Genomic DNA, 22,951 nt, shown 5'->3' with positions numbered 1-22,951 from the left:
CTCTCTCTCTCTCTCTCTCTCTCTCTCTCTCTCTCTCTCTCTCTCTCTCTCTCTCTCTCTCTCTCTCTCTCTCTCTCTCTCTCTCTCTCTCTCCCCCACCAAATAACATCTGTCTTCCCTCTAGTTCCCCCCTGGCTGGCCTCTCCCTCTCTGATCTTAACAACATCTCTGGAAAACACTTGATGTTGTCCCCCCCGTCCCCCCCCCCGCACTAACTAGATATGTGAGGTGTTGAAACTAGCCTTATAACATCACGTCTCTTTCCCCGCCGAGGCGAGAAAGAGCTGAGTGATGGGATGAGGCTCATCCAATCTCCTTACTGTCTCTCCTCGCTCTCCCACCTATCTTCATCCTTATCACTGTTCATCCCATTTTCTCACTGTCGTCCTTCTCTCCCTGTCTGTCGCCCTACTCTCTGCTCTGTCTGTCTCCTTGCCACTCTCTTGCTCTCTTCCCATGATTCTCCCACCTACTCTTCCTCAATATCAATTGCCTTTCGCTTTACATCTCTCTCTCTCTCTCTCTCTCTCTCTCTCTCTCTCTCTCTCTCTCTCTCTCTCTCTCTCTCTCTCTCTCTCTCTCTCTCTCTCTCTCTCTCTCTCTCTCTCTCTCTCTCTCTCTCAGTGTGTCTCTCTCTCTCATTAATGCTCTACCTCTCTCTACTCTCCAGCCCTGCCAGTCATCCCAAAGTTTTGCCCTGGAGGCGGTGGACAGTCTGGTGCGCTGTGGTCTCCTCGTCATGGAGGAGGTAAGGGAGTAAGCCGCTACGCTAGGGCTCACGAAGACCTCTAATCATCCGCCTCGTTGTCACCCACCCCTTCAATGTGCTATTCCAAGGGAATCACGTTGTAATTAGCACTTATTTTGGTGAAATCCTGTCGTTATCACCAATGCCTTTAATGAGACATTGGTCCCTTTGTAATCCGTACCCACATTATCCCTTGCACGCCTCGTTGACACATGTGGAGTCATATGATCCTTATAGCCCCTCAAAGCAGCAATTTCTACCATGTTATTCAGCGCCGGAGCTGCCCTTACAATCAAACCCTTTCAGTTGAACGGTGGAAGGATGTACCCTTCCTAGTTGATAATTGTTACAATGAATTCCCCTTGGGGATGAAGAAAGTACCTATCCAACTATCTTGGTAAGCATAGCTAACCCCTTTTGCGATTTATAACCTATCCAGGACAATGGCTACCATTAGCCCAAGTTTTGGAAAGCACAATTGTACTGTAACATATGGAATACTTGCGATTAGGGACAAGAAAACGTGATTGAACATGCTCTGGTATATTAACATCAGTAGTAATCTGGCTCTTTTGTACTCTTCTGGTTCTGTTCAGATAACAAGAGACACCCCCGTATGTGATAGCTGGAAGAGGCGCGTAGGTCAGTCCTGGCGCACCATGGATGATCTGTACAACAGCGACTCTGACTGTGAGGAGCCTGAAGCCAGGTCTTACAAGGTAACCGCTAGTCACTCCCATACAAACTTTTCTGGAGTTTTTTTTACTCGCTGTGCTTGACGGCCTTCATTGATAATGGATTGACGAAATAACTTGCCGTGGCCTGGCCTGAGGTCAGATGTAGGTTTAGCTTTTGTCACTACGTAACTTTATTCTTTGGTTTGAGTGCGTACTTCCTGCCTCACCCCTTATTTTTCCTTAACTGAGCCAGTGTTGTTCTCACGTCTCCTGTCTCCTCCCATAGCTGAGCCAGTCTTGTTCTCACTGTGCGTTTACATGACACTCAAGAAAGTCCAATAATTTTCTTAGTCCGACTATGATTGGATTATTAAGATGCATATATACACCTTAGTCTGACTAAAATCGAATCGAGTTACTCATAGTCGAATTAAGACCCCTAGATTATTCGATTGTTAGCCGAATTAAGCGTGCATCTATACGGTAAATCGGATTGGAATTGGATTATGCGTTCTGCACATACTCGAGATCATCAACATGCATCAACTATAAGATCATCACAACATGCATTCAATACACACTACGCTTCTGCTGCGAGAGTAGCGTATGTGTGCCCGCGAGAATGGCAGTGTGTATGTGAGTGACTTCAGCGAGTGAGTGGACGAGCGAGGAGAGCAAGCGGTTGCGTGTGTCAGTTTAGTGAATGAACGAGTTTGGTTGTGTCTGTGCAAACATGTACTGTTAAGTCAGGGGAACTTCAAATAAGGTACCCAGCCTGTCAATAATCGGTGGCCGCTTAATTCTGACCTATAAGCAGACCCACTGCCGGTCAAAGTGAAGGGTGTTACCCCCGAGAGAACATCGGCCCTGGAGGGAACATCTCTCCTGTGCTCCTCAACTATGGTCTGGGAGCCGACAGCAGGAAAGGTGTAACACTTCGATTTCAGCCAAGGCTGAATTAAAAGTACATCATCTTTCTGAATGTTGGTCTTCAACGAGGTTGTAAAGTAGTAACTTCAGGCATATCTGTTTTTTTACGATCTTTATTCATTCATTGCGCCGCGGCCGAACTGACAGGGATATTCTCCGATATTATGAATCATGAAGACTACGTCGGGTTCTCCGACTCTCTGGTATTTCAGCAACAAGTAAAGACTCGTAGTTAGGGTTATCTCGGCCATGGTGGAGAAGGAATTGGAGGGAAGGAATTAGGGGAAAGGAACTTTGGCTTGACTCTTTGAAGTCCAGATTGAAACGCTACATGGAGGAGAAAGGGATTGTTGCCGTTTGCCGACTCCCAGAGTAGCTGCTCCGCCGCCGCCGGAGGAGTCTGCATACGACCGAGAGGTCGGAACAATGGAGCTTCGGAGAAATGACATGGACCCGAAATAGTCTTGACAGCCGTCTACTGAAAACATCTTTCTTAAAGGCCGCCTGAGTTTGTGGTTGCTAGAGACGTAAAGAGGTCAACAAGTGGTTCCATACCACTAGTTGAAATGGGTACAGCGCCACCTATCGTAGCGCGGTATGAAATGCTTCGGCCAATGAATCGATTTTCTCACCGCCATGTATAATCGGACAATTGCAGTTGTCCGATTGCGGAGCATAGTCGATCTATGGCTTTAATCGAATTAAGCTGTGCATGTAAACGTCCTGACTGTCTCTTGTCTTCTCCCATAGCTGAGCCAGCCGTCTCAGTGTCCAAAGATGCTCTTCTTCCTCTGCAGTATGCTAGCTGGCCACCTAAGGGCGCTCTGTTGGGCCACTGAAGGGGTCCAATACCTGACCACACCTATGCCGGGTACGTCTGCTGGTGCGGGCATGCGACACCCCTATTAATATATTCACTGAGTGGTTTGTAGACGAGCCATCAAGCTGTGTGATGTCATGCAATCTCAAAACAAAAAATGTGAAAATCCTAATTCGGTTGCTTCTCACAGCGTTCCATTGATTTTGCCGTCTATTATCAGTCAATTATCAATTGTCTTTGTTCTTTCGCCCTGCAGTGGCTCAATGTGAAGCTGTGATACACTTGCATTTGTGCAGCAGGGCTAACCAGGACAAACAATATGGTGAGCAGAACCCCATGCCTCATAAAACCTTCTTTTACACACACACACACACACACACACACACACACACACACACACACACACATATATATATGTTAATACCCTAATTGCTGAGCTTAACGAGCCCTGTAAAAGCTCCCTTTGAATAGCTCTAGAAGCCTTATAAATGTCATTAAGGCCATCCTGGACTCTTCATGGCTTCCCGTTTGTTTTGTTAGGAATGTTGGATTGATAAACAGTGCCTCTTGTTCTTGACGCAGAGAGCTGCACTGAGGAGGCGGCACGCATAGCAGTACGAACCTTGACAGACCTCGGGGTGAGTAACTCTGCGTGTGTGTCTGCGTACCTGCGTGTGTGCTTCAGGAATCCCTAAAGATGCGATTGCTTTGCAGAGTGGGGAGTGTTGGAGTCTGTGTGGCTCCAGATACCTCCTGCTAAGATGTATTTGTGATCAAGTGCTTGTATCTGATATCTCTGATTAACATCTTCAAGCTGAATCTGAAATACAAGCCAACCTTAATAAAGTTAGCAGGTGGAAAAAAAGTACTCGGTACGGTACTCATACTCATTGGTCATGATGTAACATTACACATCATCAACGTCAGACTTTGGTCCAGAAACCACTATAATTATTTAATATGAATGGCGTTGTGTGGTTTGTCTCGCCGTGGTGTCTCCCACTCCACATTCTCAGAACCGTAGCATCTGAGGCCAGGTGTGAGGAGCTGAAGGAATTTCCTTGGCTATCTTTTATGCACTCGGAATACTAAAAAGAGTAATGGGATTTTATCAAATCAGACACATACTCCTGGCAGCTAATAATTTCAGAGTGAGCGAATAAATGAATAAGTAAATGGTGGAACATATTTTGGACAGGCCGCGGTTGGCTCTTTATCCCTCCTCATCAGTTGGCTGTCAGAGCCCATCTCACTGCATCTCAGTTGGCTCCCGTCAAGGCTGCAGTGCCAGATTTTGCATGAAATACCCCATAATAAACCACATTTACTGCTGTACAGTGAGGGTCAGAACCCTCAATATGAAGGTACTCACAGTTGTTTTGTTGTTTTTTTAACCATCATGCCGTGCCAGAATATAAGGCTACCCACATCCCACAGTGTTTAAAGTGGATACAAAAAGTTGTTTTATCATGCTTTTATCAAGATGACCATGGGACAACAACGTGCTGCTTCTCATTCGTCTTGTCATCCAAGTGATAACCTTACCCTATTTTGACCTATGTTTATTTTAAATGGATCAGAACACTGCCAAAAGTGTCTGTCAATTCGTAAATAATTGACTTTTCTTTACCAATAGTGCATTGGGTTAAATACAACATCTGGTCCTGAATATATTAAACCTTGAGGAAAGTCAGCAGGTTTTGTTGGATAAGATGATGATTTACAGTAAAGCTGGATGGCGGATAAGACCCAAATGTTGCATACTTAAAAAAGGGGGGGCTCCCCTTAGAATCTGAGAAGCTTGGGTAAGGCGACGTTCTTCGAAGATTTGGAAATAGTGATAGAATTAATTAGATCAAAGATTCCACTAATGATTTAGATTTAAACAACTGACCTGCTATTTCTGGCTCTCTGGTTCCTTGTTTTGTTTCTACTGCACGTTACTATTTATTTGTCCTTGTACAAAGACTCCTACCAAAGGGACAGGCTCAGAAGCTCCACTATCAGAATGAATTCCCTTTTAGATAAACCTAATACCTCAAAGTCTCGTTTTCCTCTTGAACCATTTTTCAAGTCATTTCCCAAGCAGAGAAGATAACATTGGTACAAGAGGTCAAATAATCTTCCTCTTTTGTGCCTCTTCCTTCCATCCCGACTCTACTTTTAAACTGCTTAGTCAGAGCGCATTGCGCTTTCCTTGCACGTTTCATTTCTGACCATACTTCCTCATCTCCACGTGAAGGAAAGCGTCTGGTGCAGACATTGATTAAAAACCTTGACCTTGTATTCATGGGCATCAGGCAGTATGTTAATCAGGTTTCCCACTATAAGGTGAACCGGTCAGGACAGCCCCAGTGGTGATGCAGGTCTGGTGTGTCTCCTCAGGTGCTGGTGGAGGAGCCGCTGGGTAACGGGACCAACCTCGCCGTCAGTCCCCTCTTCCTGCTGCCAGACAACACACAGAAGCTGCAACGCTTTATCACCCAGTACATCTACAGCTGAGGGCCCAGCGCCAACCATAAGGCTGGGCGTTAGCGCCATCGTCCCCACGAGCAGAGGCCTGTTTTATACTGTTGAAGGGTCGTTGTTTATGAACGATTTTGAAAGGTTGGCCATTGAGTTTTGTTCAGCTTCAGTAATAGTATTTTTTTGTGCTGGGTGACATGGAGATGTTGTAGGAACGTTTGAGGTTTCATTAACATTGATCTATAATTTGTAAAAAAAAAAAAAAAAATTACGTTTCAATTTGTGTTGTATGTGTTTTTCATGTGATATACGTATTTAGTAAACGCTGCTTAACGTACAACATTGTTTATTTTGGCCTTTGAAGAGCTTGTGTTCTATTTATCTGTTAAGTTGTATTTCTCAGAATTTGTCAGCATTAAAATTCTAATCGCATATCAACACATTTATTTTTTTCACATAGTTTGTGTTGCGTGTCTGCTATACAGTAACTTTGAACAATATTTACAGCAGTGTTGTTTAGCAGTCTGAACAGCTCCCTATCTGCCCCAAGTCTTGGATGTGCTGAGTTGGTCCTCCGGAGACTTATTTGCCTTCGACCCTGTGGTTGAGAGGAAGAAATCAATGTTGGGGCCGGGGGTCAAGACAGATTTCTCTATAAGCATTAAATATGTGGGGATTCTGGTTGGGTTGTGTTGTTTGTTGCTAGCCTTCCTATCTGGTCTCCACAACACATCAACCAGAATAATCATTTATTTATCTCTGTATAACTATAAAGAAACACTAGAGCCATCTGGTGGTTGTGCTAGTGAATTGCATATGCAACATTGTAGTCCAACTTAATATATCGTTTTCATTTAGACAATTGATAATAATCAAAAAATGAGGAATTCAGTATGGAGCTTTAGCCCAACTAACTTCTTTCACATTATTAAATACTGTAAATACTATCTGAAATATAATATCTGTTGAACCATATAAATCAGGATTTTGTTTATCACACTTTAGAGAGGGGAACTTCCATAGGAAATACTCATTGTGAAATCACCTCCACCCATTTCAACCACTGGAGAATGTAGAAATTCGTGGTTTGGAACACTTTTGCTTCCCTTTTAATAAATCATAGAATAAAATATTATACATTACAATGTATTTTATACCCATACCCAATTTATTAACTTTACTCAATTGAATGTATGATCCAAAACGAAAAAGCATAACGTGAATTTGCAAGTATTAATCATTTTTTTTGCAATGTGGATGGATTTGTCATCCCTTCACATTGCATCTAATAACATGATGACCATCCCGAACTTGATGAAATATAGTCAACGGGTCCGTATTATTTGGCTGGGTGGCTCTGGTAAATAGCTATTCAAGAGGTGTAGGCTGGAAGTGGAAAAGGGTGACAAAAGGAACACGTTTTCACTCCCATGGTGAGTCATATAATTGTATCCTTCAAAAAGATTAATTCTTGTTCGGTCACAAAAACTATGACTGAATTGTCATAAAGCATCCATCCATGATGCCCCTTCAGATGAATACAACACCAATGATAGTTGAAAGATAAATGGAGTCAAATTATGATTCAGGTGCCTTATGTGAAAAGAAAAGTTTGAATGTGCAGTAATTGGTTACAAAATACATTTAAACATGTCATAAAACAACACAAATTTGATAAGCTCCCATTAGGTCATCACTAGCTAATAATATGTTGTGCAAATGTTCTATATCTAGAGACAACTTCCATCTAATCAACTGAAACATGATATGTCTGTTTGGGTTTGCATTGTCAAGAAACTTGAGGTATCGAGGACAGTTGTAGGGACCTTCTTGTGGTTGACATCTCGTCGTTAGACCACCTTGTTGACTATAGACCCTATCTGGTCTATCTGACACTCCACCACATCTCCTCTCTGGAAAACAAAGGGAAAACATCTGCTCAAAACACTTAAGACCACACAGAATGCCCAGACACCGCGTCTTATGGTTTTTAATTTGACTTAGTCTTATGGGCACTACATCTGATTACAATATGTCAATGCAGGTAAAAGGGCAGGTGTAATGGTTAATTCAAATATCAGATAAAAAATATATAAAAGTCCACCCTCACTAAAGACATCACCCCTGGTGGTAAAATGGGTTCTGGATTAAGATTTGAGGGGCAAATAAAATCGACAATGACTTGTTTTGACTGTTACCTTGAGATAAACAGCTGGTTTTCTGAAAACTCCAACGCCTGGTGGCGTTCCCGTCAGAAACACGTCTCCTGGAGTTAAAGTCACAAACCTAAAAAGCAACAAACTACATCAGATGCCCGAGGAGGTACCAAACATGAGCCAAACCTCAAGAGTTAGAGACTTACTGAGAGACCCATGCTATTATTTGTTCTGTCTTGAAGATCATCTGGTCAGTGTTACTGCTCTGGACTTCGTCTCCGTTGACAAGACAGCGAATGCCGAGGTTGTGTGGATCTAGAAGCAGGATAACATGGACTTGACATTTAGTCCATTAGCATCTGGTTGATGCTTCGGAAAATCTCAGCATGAGATCAATGTTGGGAGTTACAAAAGAAAAAAAAAAAAGATGGATGGCAATTTGATTTTTTAGAAGTTAGCAATATAGATTGTTCTCCCTCGCTCCGTTCATAATGGGTATAATAGGCGCTCACCCTTCACTGCATCGGTAGTTACTAAGGCAGGGCCAAGAGGACAGAAGGTGTCAAATGTTTTCCCAAGCAACCACTGCTTTCCGTTGCGTTTCATCTGCCAATCCCGTGCACTGACATCATTGGCCACAGTGAACCCTGCTACATATGACAGAGCATCTTCCTCCTGCCAAAAAAAAAGATAGTTAGAGTGGATCTTTTCTGAGTATGGGTTCATCAATAGGCTAAAATGAAAGGTTAAATGAAAAATCAACCACCATGTGTGGGTGGCAATCAGTCACCTTGATGTGTTTTCCACTGCGTCCAATCACAAAGGCCAACTCCACTTCCCAGTCCACCTCCTGAAAGACCAAATGAACAGGCAACAAATGATTATTTTTTACCCTGTTGGCTTATTTGCTCTCAATTGAGGAAACCAGTTTTGGAGGTTGTGATGATCATGTCCCCCACTAGCACTCATCAAACCCTGGAGGAGCCATACACATCCCTCCACCGTCTTTAGTGTCGAGTGTCACCCTCATATCCTGTTTTAATGGAAGTGAGTAATATCACAAAAGCAAAGATATTCTTTCAGTCGGTTTTCAAGATGTGACAGGAGTTATTGAGATAAAGTCCGCAAGGGTAATCATTCTAAGCTTGTTTTAGGATAATATATATGATGTAAACATTTCAATGTGAAATGCAACAGTACAACGCAAACACTCGGTTGCCCAAAACGTCCAAAGAAACAAATAAAATATATTTAATAATTATTTTACCTAAAATGCATTATAATCTTAGTTCTCTCCTAGTTGTTCCTTGTTTCATGTTCCTGCTTGACTCTTCCCGGGCTGTTTATATTAACACCACCAAATGTAGGCTACTCTTTTGTACTACTTAAGTAAGTCGGTAGGAAGACTGTTTTCTGAGAACCGTTTCACCTGGCTCTCGGAAGGCAGGATGATGTCATCATATGGGCCCGTAATCACATTGGGAAACTTGTTGAAGATGATAGGCTCACTAGGGATGGGTGCGTTTTGTTCCAGGCAATGATCCCGGTAGTTCATGCCCACACAAACCACCTTCTCTGGGGCAAGAATGGGAGAAAGCAGCTTGATGTCTGACCTATTCAACACGCATTGACCAGATGATAAGGCTCTGGAAGACAGATGAAGAACAAAATGTAATGTAGCTAATAAGTCTAACACCGCCAACAACGACAATGAAATATATTGTTGCTTGTGGTGATTTTGCATTACCTCTGGGCACACTCTATTCCCTTTTCACCAAGCTCCAGAAGCCCTCTCATCGTAGTAGGCATAGAAGGGTCAAAGGTCTTGAGGTCAACCACACCGAGTCCCTCAGCCTGTTCGACTCCCACTCTTATCGCACCTTCATCGCAGTGGCGATGAAACTGCACCAGTCGCATGGCTGCCCCACACAGGCCTCTGGCTTGGTTTCTCACTAGAGTAGAATAGAAAGTCTTCGACAGAGGGAACGAGTGGAGAGCAAGTCTCATCTATTGATGAGAAAAGGTGACATTACTGTCAGAAGATAGTTAGGGAATAGTAAAAAAAAAAAAAAAAAAGCAGAAATGTAAAGGAGGGAGGAAAAATACAAAGACAATCAGACAATGTTAAACTCTTATCAGACTCCCACTTAATGAGTCGGCTAAATAATAGTATCGTTAGTTCAGGTACATGGACACAAGTTGCATGGTTTAACAGTTCTCTACTTACACGCTTGGAGGCAACTAGTTGGAACGTGCACAAATAGTTATCTTTGTATAATTACGTACAACTCAAGATAACCATGACACTGCTGCCGAGTCAGAGGAAAATGACAGAGTTACTAGCTTGAACTGGACTTTAGACTCGGTAACTCACGTTTTCTGTCATGTAAACTGTGCAGCTCGTCCTATGTCTTGACTGACAAATAGGTAAACTAACTTCCGGGTTTGTGTTTCTAGGCTATTATTCCTGTCAATATGGAGACCATTATTCAATGTACAGATGCCCACGTACCATGATGCTAGTAAATGTGGTTTTAAAAAGCGATGTTCAAAGCATACCAAAAAGTATTCCTTGTTAAGTTTTGGAAGTTATCTTTAAAATAAAAAACTACAGCTCCCAGAAAATCGCGTGGACAGCAGAGGGAGAGGAGAGGACGTGCTTTCTGCTCGACGCTCAATCCGGGTTAAATAATTGTAGTCCTGTCATCCATAAACAATAATGTTAAAACCGGTACTAACTAGTGCGTATTCAATATTTATGTATTTATTGTGGACTGAAAATAAATACATTTAAGTCATGCAAAAAATACCATAACGTTATTGTTCTTTTTAATGATTCTTGAATAAGAAAATACAAAAGAACTACAACTCCCGGCTTCCAGCCAGAATATCACGTGATCCGCATGTTAGCAGATGAAAGGTAGGGAGCGATCAGTGTCTCACGTCCCTCTTCTACAGAAGACGTCGGAGCAGGAAGGCTGCAATGTGTACCAGGTATGGTTCTAGCTGTGTTTGCTAGCCAATTGATGTTTAACTACATATTTGTACTGTAAGCTTGCCAGCAGGTCAAACTATTTAGATGTATGTGTGTGTCATTAGGAATATATGGTTCGCTTACTTTGGACTCATTATTCATAATCGGCTTGTCTTACACTTTCTGTTTATAAATATTTCTAAGTGCAAATGGCTTATGCGGACAAAAAAGCCGTATATTTGTGTGCGTGAAGAAACGTTATTAAACGTAATGTTAGTCTTGTCGTCTGGGGAATAACAGGAAAGCCCAAATCCCTGTTGAAGATTAATTAAAACGAGGTTAATGGCGCTTGTAGAGTTCCAGACTTTGACCTACTGTACTGTTCATCCATTGTATAGTTCTAGATAAAGAACAAAGGGAATAGGGTTAATATTCCGACAATATTGGTCTTTATCATGTTCCGTCTATTAAAAACCCCAATTGATGATGAAGATAAGATGTTTATTTATTTATTTTTCATTTGCAGAATCCAACCAATCGAGTTGATCACAGACTGCAAGAACCAGAAGTGAGTTTTGACGGATCTCAGATTCTCTGTAAGCTAGTTAATGTTTTCCATGGCTCACTAATGATTTCTTCTCTTTATTTTCTAGTTTTGATGGCATCGTCCTGGTGACTCAGAGCATTAAAACTCTGCCTGAAGAGCTACAATGGCTGAAGTCCCCTCTGGAGGACTACAGCTCGGTGTGTTTCTCCCTTTTACTTTACTACTTCTCCTTAGCTTCTCCATCACACACTCACACAGCCATAAGGGGGAGAGGGGAGGAAGTGAAAGCCTCTGAAGGGGCAATGTAACTGTGATGTGTTGTAAGTGTTTGTACCCATGTGTTGTTGCGCTCGCGCGCAACAACACATGGGGTCACATGATCAGATAAATGTATTCTTGCTCGTAGACTGTCTGACTTTGTTGCTTGCTGAGCACTTGCCTGACCTGTGCTCCTCCCTGCAGGTGGACCGTGCCTTGGGCGAGGAGGCTGTTGTCCTCCAGGTCCCTGGTTGCCCTGGCAACCGGCTCCTGTTTGCTTCCACTGGCCCGGTGAACCGTGACTACGATGACGTCAGGCGCTACAGCGATGCGGCTATCTGTGGCATCAAGCGGTGGGTTCCGTGAAGGGGGAGGCCGGGGGAAACGGTGGTTGTATTGCCATTGTTACTGTTTTAAAAGTGCTTTAGCGATGCAATTAATTATTATTAGCACGTAACTCTCAACCTTCTCCAATTTCTCTTTTACAGGGCCATGAAGGCTGGTATGCAGCGCCCCCTGCTGGTGTGTCCTCCACACAAAGACTATGAGACGAGCACACTGGTGGCTGCCCTGGGGGCTCTTCATGCTCTTTACATGGTGCGAAACGCGTTTCACTGTGTGAACAGGATTTATGTGTGTTCTCTCTGCCTCGCTGGTCCCCAAGGCATGTGTTAAACATTCAGTGTGATCTTATATTGGTGTTTCACCCTCTGCTGTAGCCCATTGAAGTGAGGGAAGCGAATGCGAACCCCACTCCATACAAGGTGTGTGTTCTGGGCCTGTGGGTTGCAAAGAAGGAGGAGGGAAAGAAAATTATTGATCTGGCCATTGCTCTTGAGAGTGGCAGGTGAGCGAGTTCAATCCCTTTCTTGGATGTATGTTTCTTTTTGGTTGCTTTCCTGCTCTGCTCGGCCAACACTTGCCGTCTTGTCCTGTCCTTTCAGACTGGTTTGCCGTGACATCGGTGGCTCAGACCCTGAGCGTATGGCGGCTCCCCGTGTGGCCGACTATGTGCAGGAGCTCTTCAAGGACAGCCCTGTGACGGTTGGCTTTATTCGATCAACAACCTTTTGTTTGTGTGGCTATTAATTATTATCTACGTGTGTGTGATGTCGGATTAAATATCAAAGATGGGTATTGTGTGCTGCCCGTACTCTAGGTGGAGATAGTGAGTGACGTGAAGGTCCTGGAGAAGGAATACCCCTGCCTGGCCGCTGTAAACCGATGTGCCCACGGTAGGTCCCCTCATCAGCGGCCACCAGTCCGATGAGCCTCACTCTGAACACGTGCGTGGCGCTAACTGGCTGGGTTTCTGCTCCTTCTGATGCAGCCGTCCAGCGCCATCAGGCCAGAGTCATCAAGCTGCTGTACTGTGGAGAGGGACCCGTTACGACCACTCTGATGCTGGTGGGCAAGGTGAGAGGCCCCCCCGCCTTCTGACATAGGACATGTTGGCATCAGAGAAAGAGTTTAACGGAGCGTGAAGAGACCATAGCTCATGGCGTCATTAGATTAATTATATCTTGACATGCTGTGATGATACTATTGCTTTAATGATTTAAAAACAATGTAATTCCTTGTTTTCTTCCAGGGGATCACCTACGACACAGGTGGCGCCGACATCAAAGCTGGAGGCTTCATGGCAGGCATGCACAGGGACAAGTGTGGAGCCGCTGCTGTCGCTGGCTTCTTCCAGGTGAACAGAGCCCTGATCATATTGGTTTGAAAAGCAAGCGTATGGTTGTCCCGTGGTAGTCCCGGGCTCGGATCACTGTGGAGGGGTTACATTTGATTAGAATGGAATCCTAGGTTTACACATGGTGGAGAAGGTAGAGCAACATCCTGTCTGGCATGACTTCAGAACATCCTGCACTGGCTGTTGTGTTTCCAACTGTCCCTCCCTGTGTCGTTTAGACTCTGGCCAAGTTGAAGCCCAAGCATCTAAAGGTGATGGGTTCCATGGCGATGGTGAGGAACAGCGTAGGCTCAGGTGAGGTGAAGCCATTCTGGTCTGGTCCTGATGCTCTTTACCAAATACGTCTGTGCAGGCGTAGTATCGGATACACAGTCACCATTAGCATTGACCCGTGCTCTGTCACTGACATGCTCCTCTCCGTGGCGGCTGGTAGACTGCTACGTGGCCGACGAGCTGATTGTGTCCCGTGCCGGACGACGGGTGAGGGTTGGAAACACTGACGCCGAGGGACGCATGGTCATGGTGGACCTGCTCTGTGAGATGAAGGAGAAGGTGAGAACCTCAACTTTACCGTCTACACACCTCACGCGTACGTTTATTCGTTTACTAAACAACTTTCCAGTTTAAAGTTGTACCAATGAATCATCTCAATTACAATCATCTCAGCTTTCCGAGCTTGCTGTGGTAGATCTTTGTTTACGTGTATTCTTCTGCTTGTATTCCCTCCCTTAGGCTGTGCGTGAGGTGTCTCCACAGCTGTTTACTATTGCCACGCTGACCGGCCATGCCATCAGGGCCATGGGACCAAACTACTCTGTAAGTGTAGCCGCAAAATGAGTTTCAGTCGATATATTTGCATGAATATTGATCCTAGTCTTGCACAAATTGGGTAAGGATTGACAACAGTATAAGGGAATGCTTGCTGAGTTCTGTATTTTTTTGTATTCATTTATTCTATAGATCATCATGGATAATGGTCCAGCCCATCGTGCTGGAAATGCTTCCAAGTGGCAGAAAGGTAGGACTCATTTCATCAGATTTCAATATGGTCATCTCTTCGTATTTACGTGTAGTTGTGAGAGTTCCTGATTTGAAGTTCACATCCTCCGTCTAACAGTTTCTCTCTCTCGTTCCTTTTTTTTTTTTCCCCTTCCTGGGCAGCCGGGGATGTCTTGGGGGATGTCTTTGAGATCTCCAGCATCAGGCGTGAGGACTACGAGTTCCACAAGGGCCAGTCTGAATACGAGGACATCCTACAGAGCAACAACCTGCCTTCCTCAGCCACTCCGAGAGGACACCAGGCACCGGCTGCCTTCCTCATCATGGCCTCAGGGCTGGACCAGGTACAGAGTCACTCCTCCATTACTACTATTACTGTTCAGTTGTGTAGCAGACGCTTTTATTCAAAGCGAGGCACACTTAATGTCATTGGAGGTGCTGAAGATTGACCAATAGTCAATTCCCTGCCCATGTTTCTACCCTTTTGTTTTCCTAACCCATTGGTACTGTGTTGGTTCCCCAAAACAGTTCGGTGTGGACTCGGACAAGCCCCTGCCGTACTCCCACATCGACATCGCCGGCTCCAGTGGCCCCTTCCCCGGGATCCCAACAGGAGCCCCCATTCTCGCCATGGCAACCCACTATATCAATCTGTAATACGCTTGTTCCGAGCTCAACACCAGCCCATGAGCCAATCAAACGGAGGGAAATCAGACTACAGTAGTTTGTGTCCAACATGGACTACTGCTCTGATCAAACATGAATCTGAGTTGTGTTTGTGTCTTCTCCTTCCTTGGAAGGTGCACCCTTTTCTCAGTTTGTGCCTATGTTCCCCATTCTTAACATAAGTGGCCTATATCCATGTACTCAGGTGCGGGGACACAGCACTACACAAATACCGTTTTTATTTTTTTTATTGCGTGTTTTGTTACTGTGTGTCATCAAGGGAACGGCCGTATGATTAAATCTAAACTGCCATAACAAGCACTCCACTCAATAAAAAAATTAAATGTAATCTCGTTTTCTGAATCCATTTATTGGGGAGTTGTTGGAGTTTTCTTAGATTAGATTAAGTCCTTTATTTTGTGTGTGTATTATGAGTAGTTAAATTCTCTAATTATTTAACTTTTAGTGTATTTTGCAGACAAGCACAGAGGTTTAGCTACTGTAACGTTGAACTGACTTCGTATTGAGGTATAACCCTGTGTATATCTCCACACAGTCGTTTTCATTTAGAATATCCAATGTTTTTTAGAAGCTTGAGGTTCTCAACAAAGTGTCTTCTACAAGATAAGAAAAGCCACCCACAGGCATAATGAGGTACTTTCCCATCTCAGTTATTCATAGCAAATTATATTATTTTAATAATAAATAGCATAACAGTCTTTTTAGTGTATTTTAGCTCATTTATATAAGTGAACTAAATATATGAAGAGTTCACTGACACAAGGGAATAACACTCGCAAACGCATACAGATCTGAATCCGACCTCTTAAAAATGGCGCGCTTCATGTACTCCTTTTGGTCGAGGGAAGGGACGTTTGGCAACACGGAAATGACGTTATTACGCAAGTCTTTAAAGCTTTACGCTGGCGCGCGCTTTCCGAGCATTCTTTATCCACTGCTGTGTGATGCTGTAGCGTTAGCTGTTTTGCTCCACAAACAACCCATTATTACCGCCAAGGTTTGATCGACTGCCCTATTTCTTTGCCGGCTGTCTAAATTCGACGACTAAGGTCGCAGCAAGTTTTGATTCTTTAACTCACGCCAACAAATACAACTTTAAACATGTTCGAGGCACGCTTGGTCCAGGGCTCAATCCTGAAGAAAGTATTGGAGGCTCTGAAGGATCTCATCACAGAAGCGTGTTGGGATGTCAGCTCGTTCGGTATTTCGCTGCAGAGTATGGACTCCTCTCACGTCTCTCTGGTCCAGCTCACACTCCGAAGCGATGGGTTTGACTCCTACCGCTGCGACAGAAACCTCGCCATGGGAGTCAACCTCAGCAGGTGAGAACTCTAATCATGACACATCTGACCATGTGTGAAAGTGCCTCTTCAAGGATTGTATTTGTTCTTTAAACTGCCTTACTGTTTCACTGTATATTATGTGACGGTGGTACTTGGCCTGCTTGTGAGTACCGTTAGCACAGTGCCTGGACTAATGCCAGTGGATAGTCTAGTTGGTAAAGACAAATGATGGGGATTTGTACTCACTCGCGCTATTTATATATTTACCAGCCTTAAGCGGTCAATAAATGCGAGCTAAATGTCCGTGCGCTTTTATTGTAAAGGCGTACGTAGATGGCTAGTTCCTAAAGCTTATGTCACAAAGAAGCCATCTTGCTTGGAGAGAGCTGCCCGAGCAAGCCTTTATGGTTGGAGCGTAAACGGAGTTCTCGCCCATGACATCAGAGATCGTAGTTATATTTATTTTGTTTCTCGAATAGTTCTATTGTCTTCCACACGATTTCTCAAGGTTGAAACAAATCCATTGTTGTGGTTCGAAACCTTAGGCGCGCTTCGAAGTCCTTATTCACTACGTCATTCGAGCGCCAAAGTCCTTTGGTGGATGGCGGGAAATATTGAACCCGGGAACTTCTCCTTCCGCTTCACATGTATGACAGCTTTAGCCGCTGAACTCTTTGTCCATATGGTTCACTATGCTGCAAGACCAAACGCACAGTTAAACTTCATTCGATCATTTGCCCCTTTTTTTTGTATTGCTGTCGATGACTAGCCATGTGCTCTAAACAACTCTGCTATGATCTTCATCCATAAGAATACATTTTCATTCTCAGTCATTCTAAAAGTATGTTGCACATTTCTGATTATTTTTTTGTTTTTCTCACAGTATGTCAAAGATCCTGAAGTGTGCTGGAAATGAAGATATCATCACCCTCAGAGCAGAAGACAATGCTGACACGCTCGTTCTTGTGTTTGAAACCATCAGTAAGTGTCAGCCTTTCAGCTGTGTATTTACCTTGACGTCACGGTCCCCAAAATACAATTGTTAAATGTTTCCATGTTCCAATTTCAGACCAGGAGAAAGTCTCAGACTATGAGATGAAGCTCATGGACCTTGATGTGGAGCAACTGGGGATCCCAGTAAGTGTTTGCTACATTAAGCTATTTAATATGCTTAAGATTCTGTTATGGAGGGGGGGGAGGCACAAGCACATATTTCAAGGAAGAAAACAATTTTTTATGTAAACACTACAGAGAAGCACCACTAGGTGGTACCCACGCGCTTGGTCTAACCGTGTGTCTGCTTGTGCTTCCAGGAGCAGGAGTACAGCTGTGTGGTGAAGATGCCGTCGGGGGAGTTTGCCCGTATCTGCCGGGACCTCTCCCAGATCGGAGACGCCGTCATGATCTCCTGTGCCAAGGACGGAGTCAAGTTCTCCGCAACTGGAGAGCTCGGGACCGGGAACGTCAAGCTGTCCCAGACCAGCAACGTTGACAAGGAGGACGAGGCTGTAAGTCCTTCTCTGTTCACCGTGAAGCCATGTGGGCTGGTTTTGGCCTCATAACCCGTTGTATTAAAACGCGTTTGTTTTCTGTGTTGTAGGTGACCATTGAGATGAACGAGCCGGTGCAGCTGATCTTCGCCCTGAACTACCTGAACTTTTTCACCAAAGCAACGCCGCTGTCCAAGACCGTCATTCTCAGCATGTCTGCAGATATCCCCCTAGGTCAGTGATGGAGATCATGTTTGCCAATTGGATCAGTTTATTCGTCATTCTTTTTACTACATGCATGTCCCCCCCTATCTCGAACTAACCAAACTTATTTTTATTTCCAGTGGTCGAGTACAAAATCGCAGACATGGGTCACGTCAAATACTACCTGGCCCCCAAGATCGACGAGGAGGCCTCCTAAGCGCTCCTCCAGTGGGAGTGGGGGTGTTCCCTCGAGGACAGGAGATCCAGAGGACTTGATGCACACAATGAGACCCACTCTTGGCCACATCCCATGGGTGAATCAAGGCCACTTCCGGACAGAGCTGCAGTGAAGAGTGTAGGCAAATACTGATTTACATGCATACAAATATGGTCTTGGCAGTTTAACATTCTTGCGATCCCTCTAGTGTGTATGAGTTGGAGAGCTGTCTCGTCATCAAACCGGCCCTTAAGAAATCTTTGGCACTTCCATCACCCCCCTCCAGTTTTCCCTCGTTCACTTAACTTTAATTTAGTGAAGCAAATCTCTCAGCAGCCCACCCTTTTCTTGTAGATATGCGACTGTAAATACTTACTGTGGTTTTATGTCAGCCAACCAAGACCACATTCTTTTTGTTTTTGTATTCAATGCCCAAATTATTAAAGTTGTTTTGAAAGTAATTCCATTTCCTCTCCTTTATGTTTTGCAATACGAGTTTTCCATACAAAAAGCTGTGTCTTCACTATTTCAAAGTTTTGGCTTAGTCAGTTTTGTGTGCTTGTTGAACCTATTGCTTGCATAAACATAACGTAAATATCTTGCTTGATTCCATTGAAAGGGAATGAAATTGCACTTTCCTGAAGCTTCACTCCCAAGTAAAATGTATATAATAAATATGAATGTAATCGTATGGTAATGAATTATCCAAACGATAATGGCCTGTTAATTGTTGAATAAAATAAGTAGTTCAGCCTCCTCAAACAAGTACATAGATATGTCAAGGTTACCTTAAGCTACCAGCTAGTTGAAATGTTGCATTGTTACTTCAAAGTGATTTGTGTAACCCCCTCTATCCACACAAGCTTAACCTGTCTGCCCTACTTTATAACTGACCAATACATGGAGAGCTATTAGTTTGAGGACTGGCATCAGTTCAATGCACTCGGCTGAATTAATTAAACTACCAGTATTCATGACAATAACAAACCTTATAAAGTCAGTAAAACCTGTGGACATTCATTATGGGATTAACCACAATTCATCTGACACATGTGCCTGTGGACATATCAGGTGAATGGCCAAGGGCAGACATGCTGCACCAAATGTGCCTGTATTTGCTATTTCGTTACTCTGAGCTTGGATTTAATTCTGTCTGTTTATGGTTCAATACCTTATTTTCCTAAGAATATGCTATTTGGTTTGCAGCACCGCCTTAATTCAGGACACACAGGAATAAACAATGTGTAGTCATGAATGTTTGGAAATATCTTTCCCATCTTGGTTCCTCTGAGCCTGCCACAAGGCCACTGGCCCTCATCCTTGTAAATGTATCATTTAGATCGGGTTGATTTAGGCAGTGTGCATTAGAAGTTCACCAGCAGCCCAGTGGTGTAGACGGAAGCAGATTATAACCTCGGAGTAGATTGGTTGTGTAATCCCAGGGGGGATTTTTTTTGGCGAAGGGCGTTATGTCAAATGAAGCTCGGGTCCAATTCTCTGAGCTGGACGGACAGAGGGCTCCATAAAGATAAAGGGAACAGATAAAACCACAATATGACAGCCAGATGGAGAGAGAGAGAGAGAAAGCGAGCGAAAGTGGGAGGGAGTATGAGGAACCGAGAGACAGAGAGTGGGGGTGATTAGAAGAAGCACAAGAGAGGATGGTAGGATTAGAGAAACGAGAGAGAGAGGCAGGGAGAATAGGAAAAGAGGCCTGAGAGTAGAGGAAGAGGATGGGAAAGGGACAGATGGGGAGATTGGGATTATTACATCCTGAAGGACAAAGACGTGCGATGAACCCACCGTCCAGGGCGAAGAGGACCAGGCCTGACTGCTAGAGGTCCACTCATGTACCCCCCCCCCCCCCCCCCCCCCAATAGAGGTAACTATTGGACAAACATCTTATAGAACAAGTGCTAAGCTCTTACAATTGCTAGGTTAACCCGTTCCCCGTATACAACAAAGATAGCTAGGATAAGATGCTACACGATGCTAAGAACTATTTAAGTCTCAGGACATATAACATAAAATAACTGTAATTATGAAGAACCTCAAAGCATCACCATTCATCAATTCATTATGACAAACCTCTGAGCATTTATATTCACCACCTCCGAGCATTAACATCAATCGCTTTATTATGATGAACCGCTTGGCATCACCATTAATTCCTTCATTGTGACAAAACTTCTAAGCAGCGGCCCAGTTGTGTGGTAAAAAACGATTGTCAACACTGCGTGAGGCTGAGGAGAACACAGATCTGAGTATTTTTCCCCAAATTCAATATATCCATGTTGCTCTACAGTTAAATGAAGCCTTGGGAGATAATAGTGCAAGAAATGCTCATGGGACTGCTGGTTTTTCAGTAATGAGCCTCGTGTTTACTTGTGTAAACCCCTCGGAGACTATTTATTGTTTGTGTGTGTGTTTGTGTGTGTTTGTATGTGTGTTTGTGTGTGTGGGGGGTGCGTGTGTGTGTGTGTGTGTGTGTGTGTGTGTGTGTGTGTGTGTGTGTGTGTGTGTGCTTGCGTGTACGCACCTGATTGTGTGTGTGTTTGAGAAGGACAGAGGCTTTGTGCAAGGGACCAGTAAAGAAATAGAGGGTCTAGCAATTTAAGAGTTTAAGAACATCTTAATTATTAATGAACTGCTGTCATCAAGGTTAAGATTAATTGCTTCTTAGCAGAACGGAAAGTGGGTGCACCTTGGGAGCAAGGTCAGTGCTTAGAGCGTACCATCAAGACCATAGTGTAAACTTATTATCCTTATGATTAAGAGCAAGACCATAAAGTAAACTTATTATCCTTTGGATTCAGAGCAAGACCATAAAGTTATCTTACTGTCCTTTAGATTTCAATTGGCAAACTGTTAGTTTATATGGGTAAAGAATGTAGAAGATGTACTGTTTCAAACTTTTTTTGCTTTGAAATGATAGTGCAGCTGTAAAAGCTTGGAAGTTGTTTCCTGAAATTTACCCTTTTATTGCTAGAATCATTGACGTAAACCATGTTTGAACTGACCCAGAATGGAAGCTTTGTCACAGAAAGGAATATTCGTCAGGCCACTAACTTTGCGACCAATATATTTCTGACATGGTTAACATCAACGCATCATTTGTAGGTTTTCAGCAAACAGTACAGAAGTGGTTTGGAATTTATAATCCTAATCAACTAGGAAGGGCTCTCTCTCTCTCTCTCTCTCTCTCTCTCTCTCTCTCTCTCCCTCTCTCTCTCTCTCTCTCTCTCTCTCTCTCTCCCTCTCTCTCTCCCTCTCTCACCCTCTCTGTCTGTGTCTGGCCTTTAAATTGCTTTCTGGAGGCAGGGGACGGTGGCCAAGCAGATAAGGCCAATGTGATGAGACATTCTCTTTTGCTGTCTATCTTTGTCTTCTACGTGAAGTAGGGAGGGAGAGAGGGAGGGAGGGAGAGAGAGAGAGAGAGAGAGAGAGAGAGAGAGAGAGAGAGAGAGAGAGAGAGAGAGAGAGAGAGAGAGAAAAGGGCTCAGGGACATCTTCTGAACAGGTTGCATGCTGGGAAATGCCTCAACAATTCAGCAGCCATCATGGACAATCATTTGAAATGGAAGTTGACACAGGTACAGTGAAGTTAATGTGAGCATTTATAGTTCGATCTAGGTAAAGTTCGAAACAATAACGACCAAGATATGACCTCGATACCGTCCACTTCCCCTGCGTGGCCTCCATTAAACACATGATCAATGGCGCGTCTGTTTCTGCATTCGTTAGCTCGGTGTCATAATATGTGCTAGCGACACAGCATCGGGGGGCAGCTGTTCCTGTGCTGGTGATGAAAGAGGGGGTACCCTCGACCGATGAATCACACGGTGCTCAGTGCAGGGGCGACCATGGAGAGATACGTCGTCCAACACCATTAAAAAAAGGGATTGTGGACCTGTGGCTTGATTGCGTGCAGCGGGAGTCAGAGTAAACACATGACATGGGCTCGGCCGCTGTAGTCCTGAGTGGACTGTATGGATGAGCACATTGTGGGCGGGATTTCGTCCAGAAGCTGTGTTTTGTGCAGGGAGGGGGACACGGTGGCAGAATGTTTTATGTTACACATAGATGGAACTCTGTGGAGCCTGACAGTGAGATGAGAGTGCATTGCCGCTGCTCTTTTTGTGTCTATAGGCCTACTACTATACGTGTTTTCTGCATTTGTTTTGTTTGGTTGACGCTATTTTATTTGACATTCCTTCTACTGTCCTGGAGTTTCTCAAATTCCACGCCTAGGAGAAATAAAGAAGCCTACCACCATCTTATTTGAGGCCTTTCGTAACGTCGAACTTCTGTCTTCCCTGGACTCGCATCAAGATGACCTCATTGCTGTCGAAGTACACATGCCTACACTTTATGTGTCCTCCATCTCCATATGATGACCTGAGGATGCAACTTGCTCTGCGTTGACATACTTCTACTCAACGATGGAGGGAGAGAGAGACTGATTGAACGGCTAATTTCTTCTCCAAATGTTTTGTTTTTTACCTGCGTTCTTGTCCTGCTCTTTGCCTCTATCCTTGTCACCCTCTGTCTAGGGATCCCTCCATCTGCTACTTAGCAACAGTTTCCAAGGCTACAAAGTTGCCCTCCGTTTGTCGCCCCCACCTCCACATAAGTCGCCCGGCGTCCCTCTGTTCTTTTGTGTCCGCTGCCGATTGCATGGACGGTGAAGGAACACACAGTCAAAAGGCACAACTATTGGTCTGCATACGGCTCACTGATTCACTGAAGGAAATCACCTACGAGTGGAACGTTAAAGGTGTTGAATGAGTTGGACTTAT

General features: G+C 44.1%; 4 protein-coding genes across 12 annotated transcripts in view; 3 read left to right on the top strand and 1 right to left on the bottom strand.

Moving 5' to 3' along the window:
- The window catches only part of gpat2 (glycerol-3-phosphate acyltransferase 2, mitochondrial), a 106,894-nt gene extending 100,819 nt beyond the window's left edge, over nucleotides 1-6,075 (top strand). For 2 of the 3 annotated variants that reach the window (XM_030358267.1, XM_030358266.1), the window contains exons 19-24: nucleotides 671-748; nucleotides 1,345-1,467; nucleotides 3,106-3,226; nucleotides 3,432-3,497; nucleotides 3,758-3,813; nucleotides 5,561-6,075. In XM_030358267.1, coding sequence (XP_030214127.1) covers nucleotides 671-748; nucleotides 1,345-1,467; nucleotides 3,106-3,226; nucleotides 3,432-3,497; nucleotides 3,758-3,813; nucleotides 5,561-5,677 — 561 coding nt within the window. In that variant the 3' untranslated portion in view covers nucleotides 5,678-6,075. Of the gene's footprint in view, nucleotides 1-670; nucleotides 749-1,344; nucleotides 1,468-3,105; nucleotides 3,227-3,431; nucleotides 3,498-3,715; nucleotides 3,814-5,560 lie in introns of those variants that run through there. The other variant, XM_030358268.1, reaches the window with a different exon arrangement.
- Nucleotides 6,069-10,475, bottom strand: fahd2a (fumarylacetoacetate hydrolase domain containing 2A). Of its 7 annotated transcripts, XM_030358270.1 has the most exons (9): nucleotides 10,172-10,264; nucleotides 9,545-9,804; nucleotides 9,227-9,443; nucleotides 8,588-8,647; nucleotides 8,310-8,472; nucleotides 8,004-8,112; nucleotides 7,840-7,927; nucleotides 7,468-7,554; nucleotides 6,069-6,239 (listed from the first exon to the last, which is right to left on the bottom strand). In XM_030358270.1, exons 1-8 carry the CDS (start codon nucleotides 10,181-10,183, stop codon nucleotides 7,492-7,494), a joined length of 972 nt encoding a protein of 323 aa, XP_030214130.1. In that variant the 5' UTR covers nucleotides 10,184-10,264; the 3' UTR covers nucleotides 6,069-6,239; nucleotides 7,468-7,491. The 7 variants fall into 7 exon arrangements, with proteins under 7 accessions (XP_030214130.1, XP_030214133.1, XP_030214132.1 ...); XM_030358273.1 differs by lacking the exons at nucleotides 6,069-6,239; nucleotides 10,172-10,264 and adding an exon at nucleotides 10,310-10,475 and having other exon boundaries at nucleotides 6,725-7,554; nucleotides 9,545-9,829; XM_030358272.1 differs by lacking the exon at nucleotides 6,069-6,239 and having other exon boundaries at nucleotides 6,725-7,554; nucleotides 9,545-9,829; nucleotides 10,172-10,455.
- A 232-nt stretch (nucleotides 10,476-10,707) lies between these two features.
- zgc:152830 (leucyl aminopeptidase family protein) lies at nucleotides 10,708-15,286 on the top strand. The gene is made up of 16 exons (XM_030358265.1): nucleotides 10,708-10,791; nucleotides 11,298-11,339; nucleotides 11,425-11,515; nucleotides 11,781-11,929; nucleotides 12,065-12,173; nucleotides 12,296-12,423; nucleotides 12,521-12,620; nucleotides 12,736-12,811; nucleotides 12,907-12,992; nucleotides 13,168-13,272; nucleotides 13,491-13,566; nucleotides 13,706-13,824; nucleotides 14,005-14,088; nucleotides 14,233-14,290; nucleotides 14,434-14,615; nucleotides 14,800-15,286. Exons 1-16 carry the CDS (start codon nucleotides 10,781-10,783, stop codon nucleotides 14,926-14,928), a joined length of 1,545 nt encoding a protein of 514 aa, XP_030214125.1. The 5' UTR covers nucleotides 10,708-10,780; the 3' UTR covers nucleotides 14,929-15,286.
- A 577-nt stretch (nucleotides 15,287-15,863) lies between these two features.
- pcna (proliferating cell nuclear antigen) lies at nucleotides 15,864-18,613 on the top strand. Its single transcript, XM_030359151.1, has 6 exons — nucleotides 15,864-16,280; nucleotides 17,125-17,222; nucleotides 17,311-17,378; nucleotides 17,555-17,749; nucleotides 17,842-17,965; nucleotides 18,076-18,613. Exons 1-6 carry the CDS (start codon nucleotides 16,060-16,062, stop codon nucleotides 18,150-18,152), a joined length of 783 nt encoding a protein of 260 aa, XP_030215011.1. The 5' UTR covers nucleotides 15,864-16,059; the 3' UTR covers nucleotides 18,153-18,613.
- Nucleotides 18,614-22,951: the final 4,338 nt, after the last annotated feature.

This window comes from Gadus morhua, chromosome 6 (genome assembly GCF_902167405.1).
Source record: "Gadus morhua chromosome 6, gadMor3.0, whole genome shotgun sequence".
NCBI lineage: Eukaryota > Metazoa > Chordata > Actinopteri > Gadiformes > Gadidae > Gadus > Gadus morhua.
This window is presented reverse-complemented; position numbering and strand designations above follow the sequence as displayed.

Coding starts and splice junctions, on each gene's coding strand:
- pcna (XM_030359151.1), top strand. CDS start 16,060: ATGTTCGAGGCACGCTTGGTCCAGGGCTCAATCCTGAAGAAAGTATTG. Junction 17,750..17,841: donor TTGACAAGGAGGACGAGGCT/GTAAGTCCTTCT, acceptor TCTGTGTTGTAG/GTGACCATTGAGATGAACGA. Junction 17,966..18,075: donor GTCTGCAGATATCCCCCTAG/GTCAGTGATGGA, acceptor TTTTATTTCCAG/TGGTCGAGTACAAAATCGCA.
- fahd2a (XM_030358270.1), bottom strand. Junction 8,473..8,587: donor GCAGTGGAAAACACATCAAG/GTGACTGATTGC, acceptor TTTTTTTGGCAG/GAGGAAGATGCTCTGTCATA. Junction 7,928..8,003: donor ATAATAGCATGGGTCTCTCA/GTAAGTCTCTAA, acceptor GTTGCTTTTTAG/GTTTGTGACTTTAACTCCAG.
- zgc:152830 (XM_030358265.1), top strand. Junction 11,516..11,780: donor CTCTGGAGGACTACAGCTCG/GTGTGTTTCTCC, acceptor TCCTCCCTGCAG/GTGGACCGTGCCTTGGGCGA. Junction 12,812..12,906: donor TGTAAACCGATGTGCCCACG/GTAGGTCCCCTC, acceptor CTTCTGATGCAG/CCGTCCAGCGCCATCAGGCC.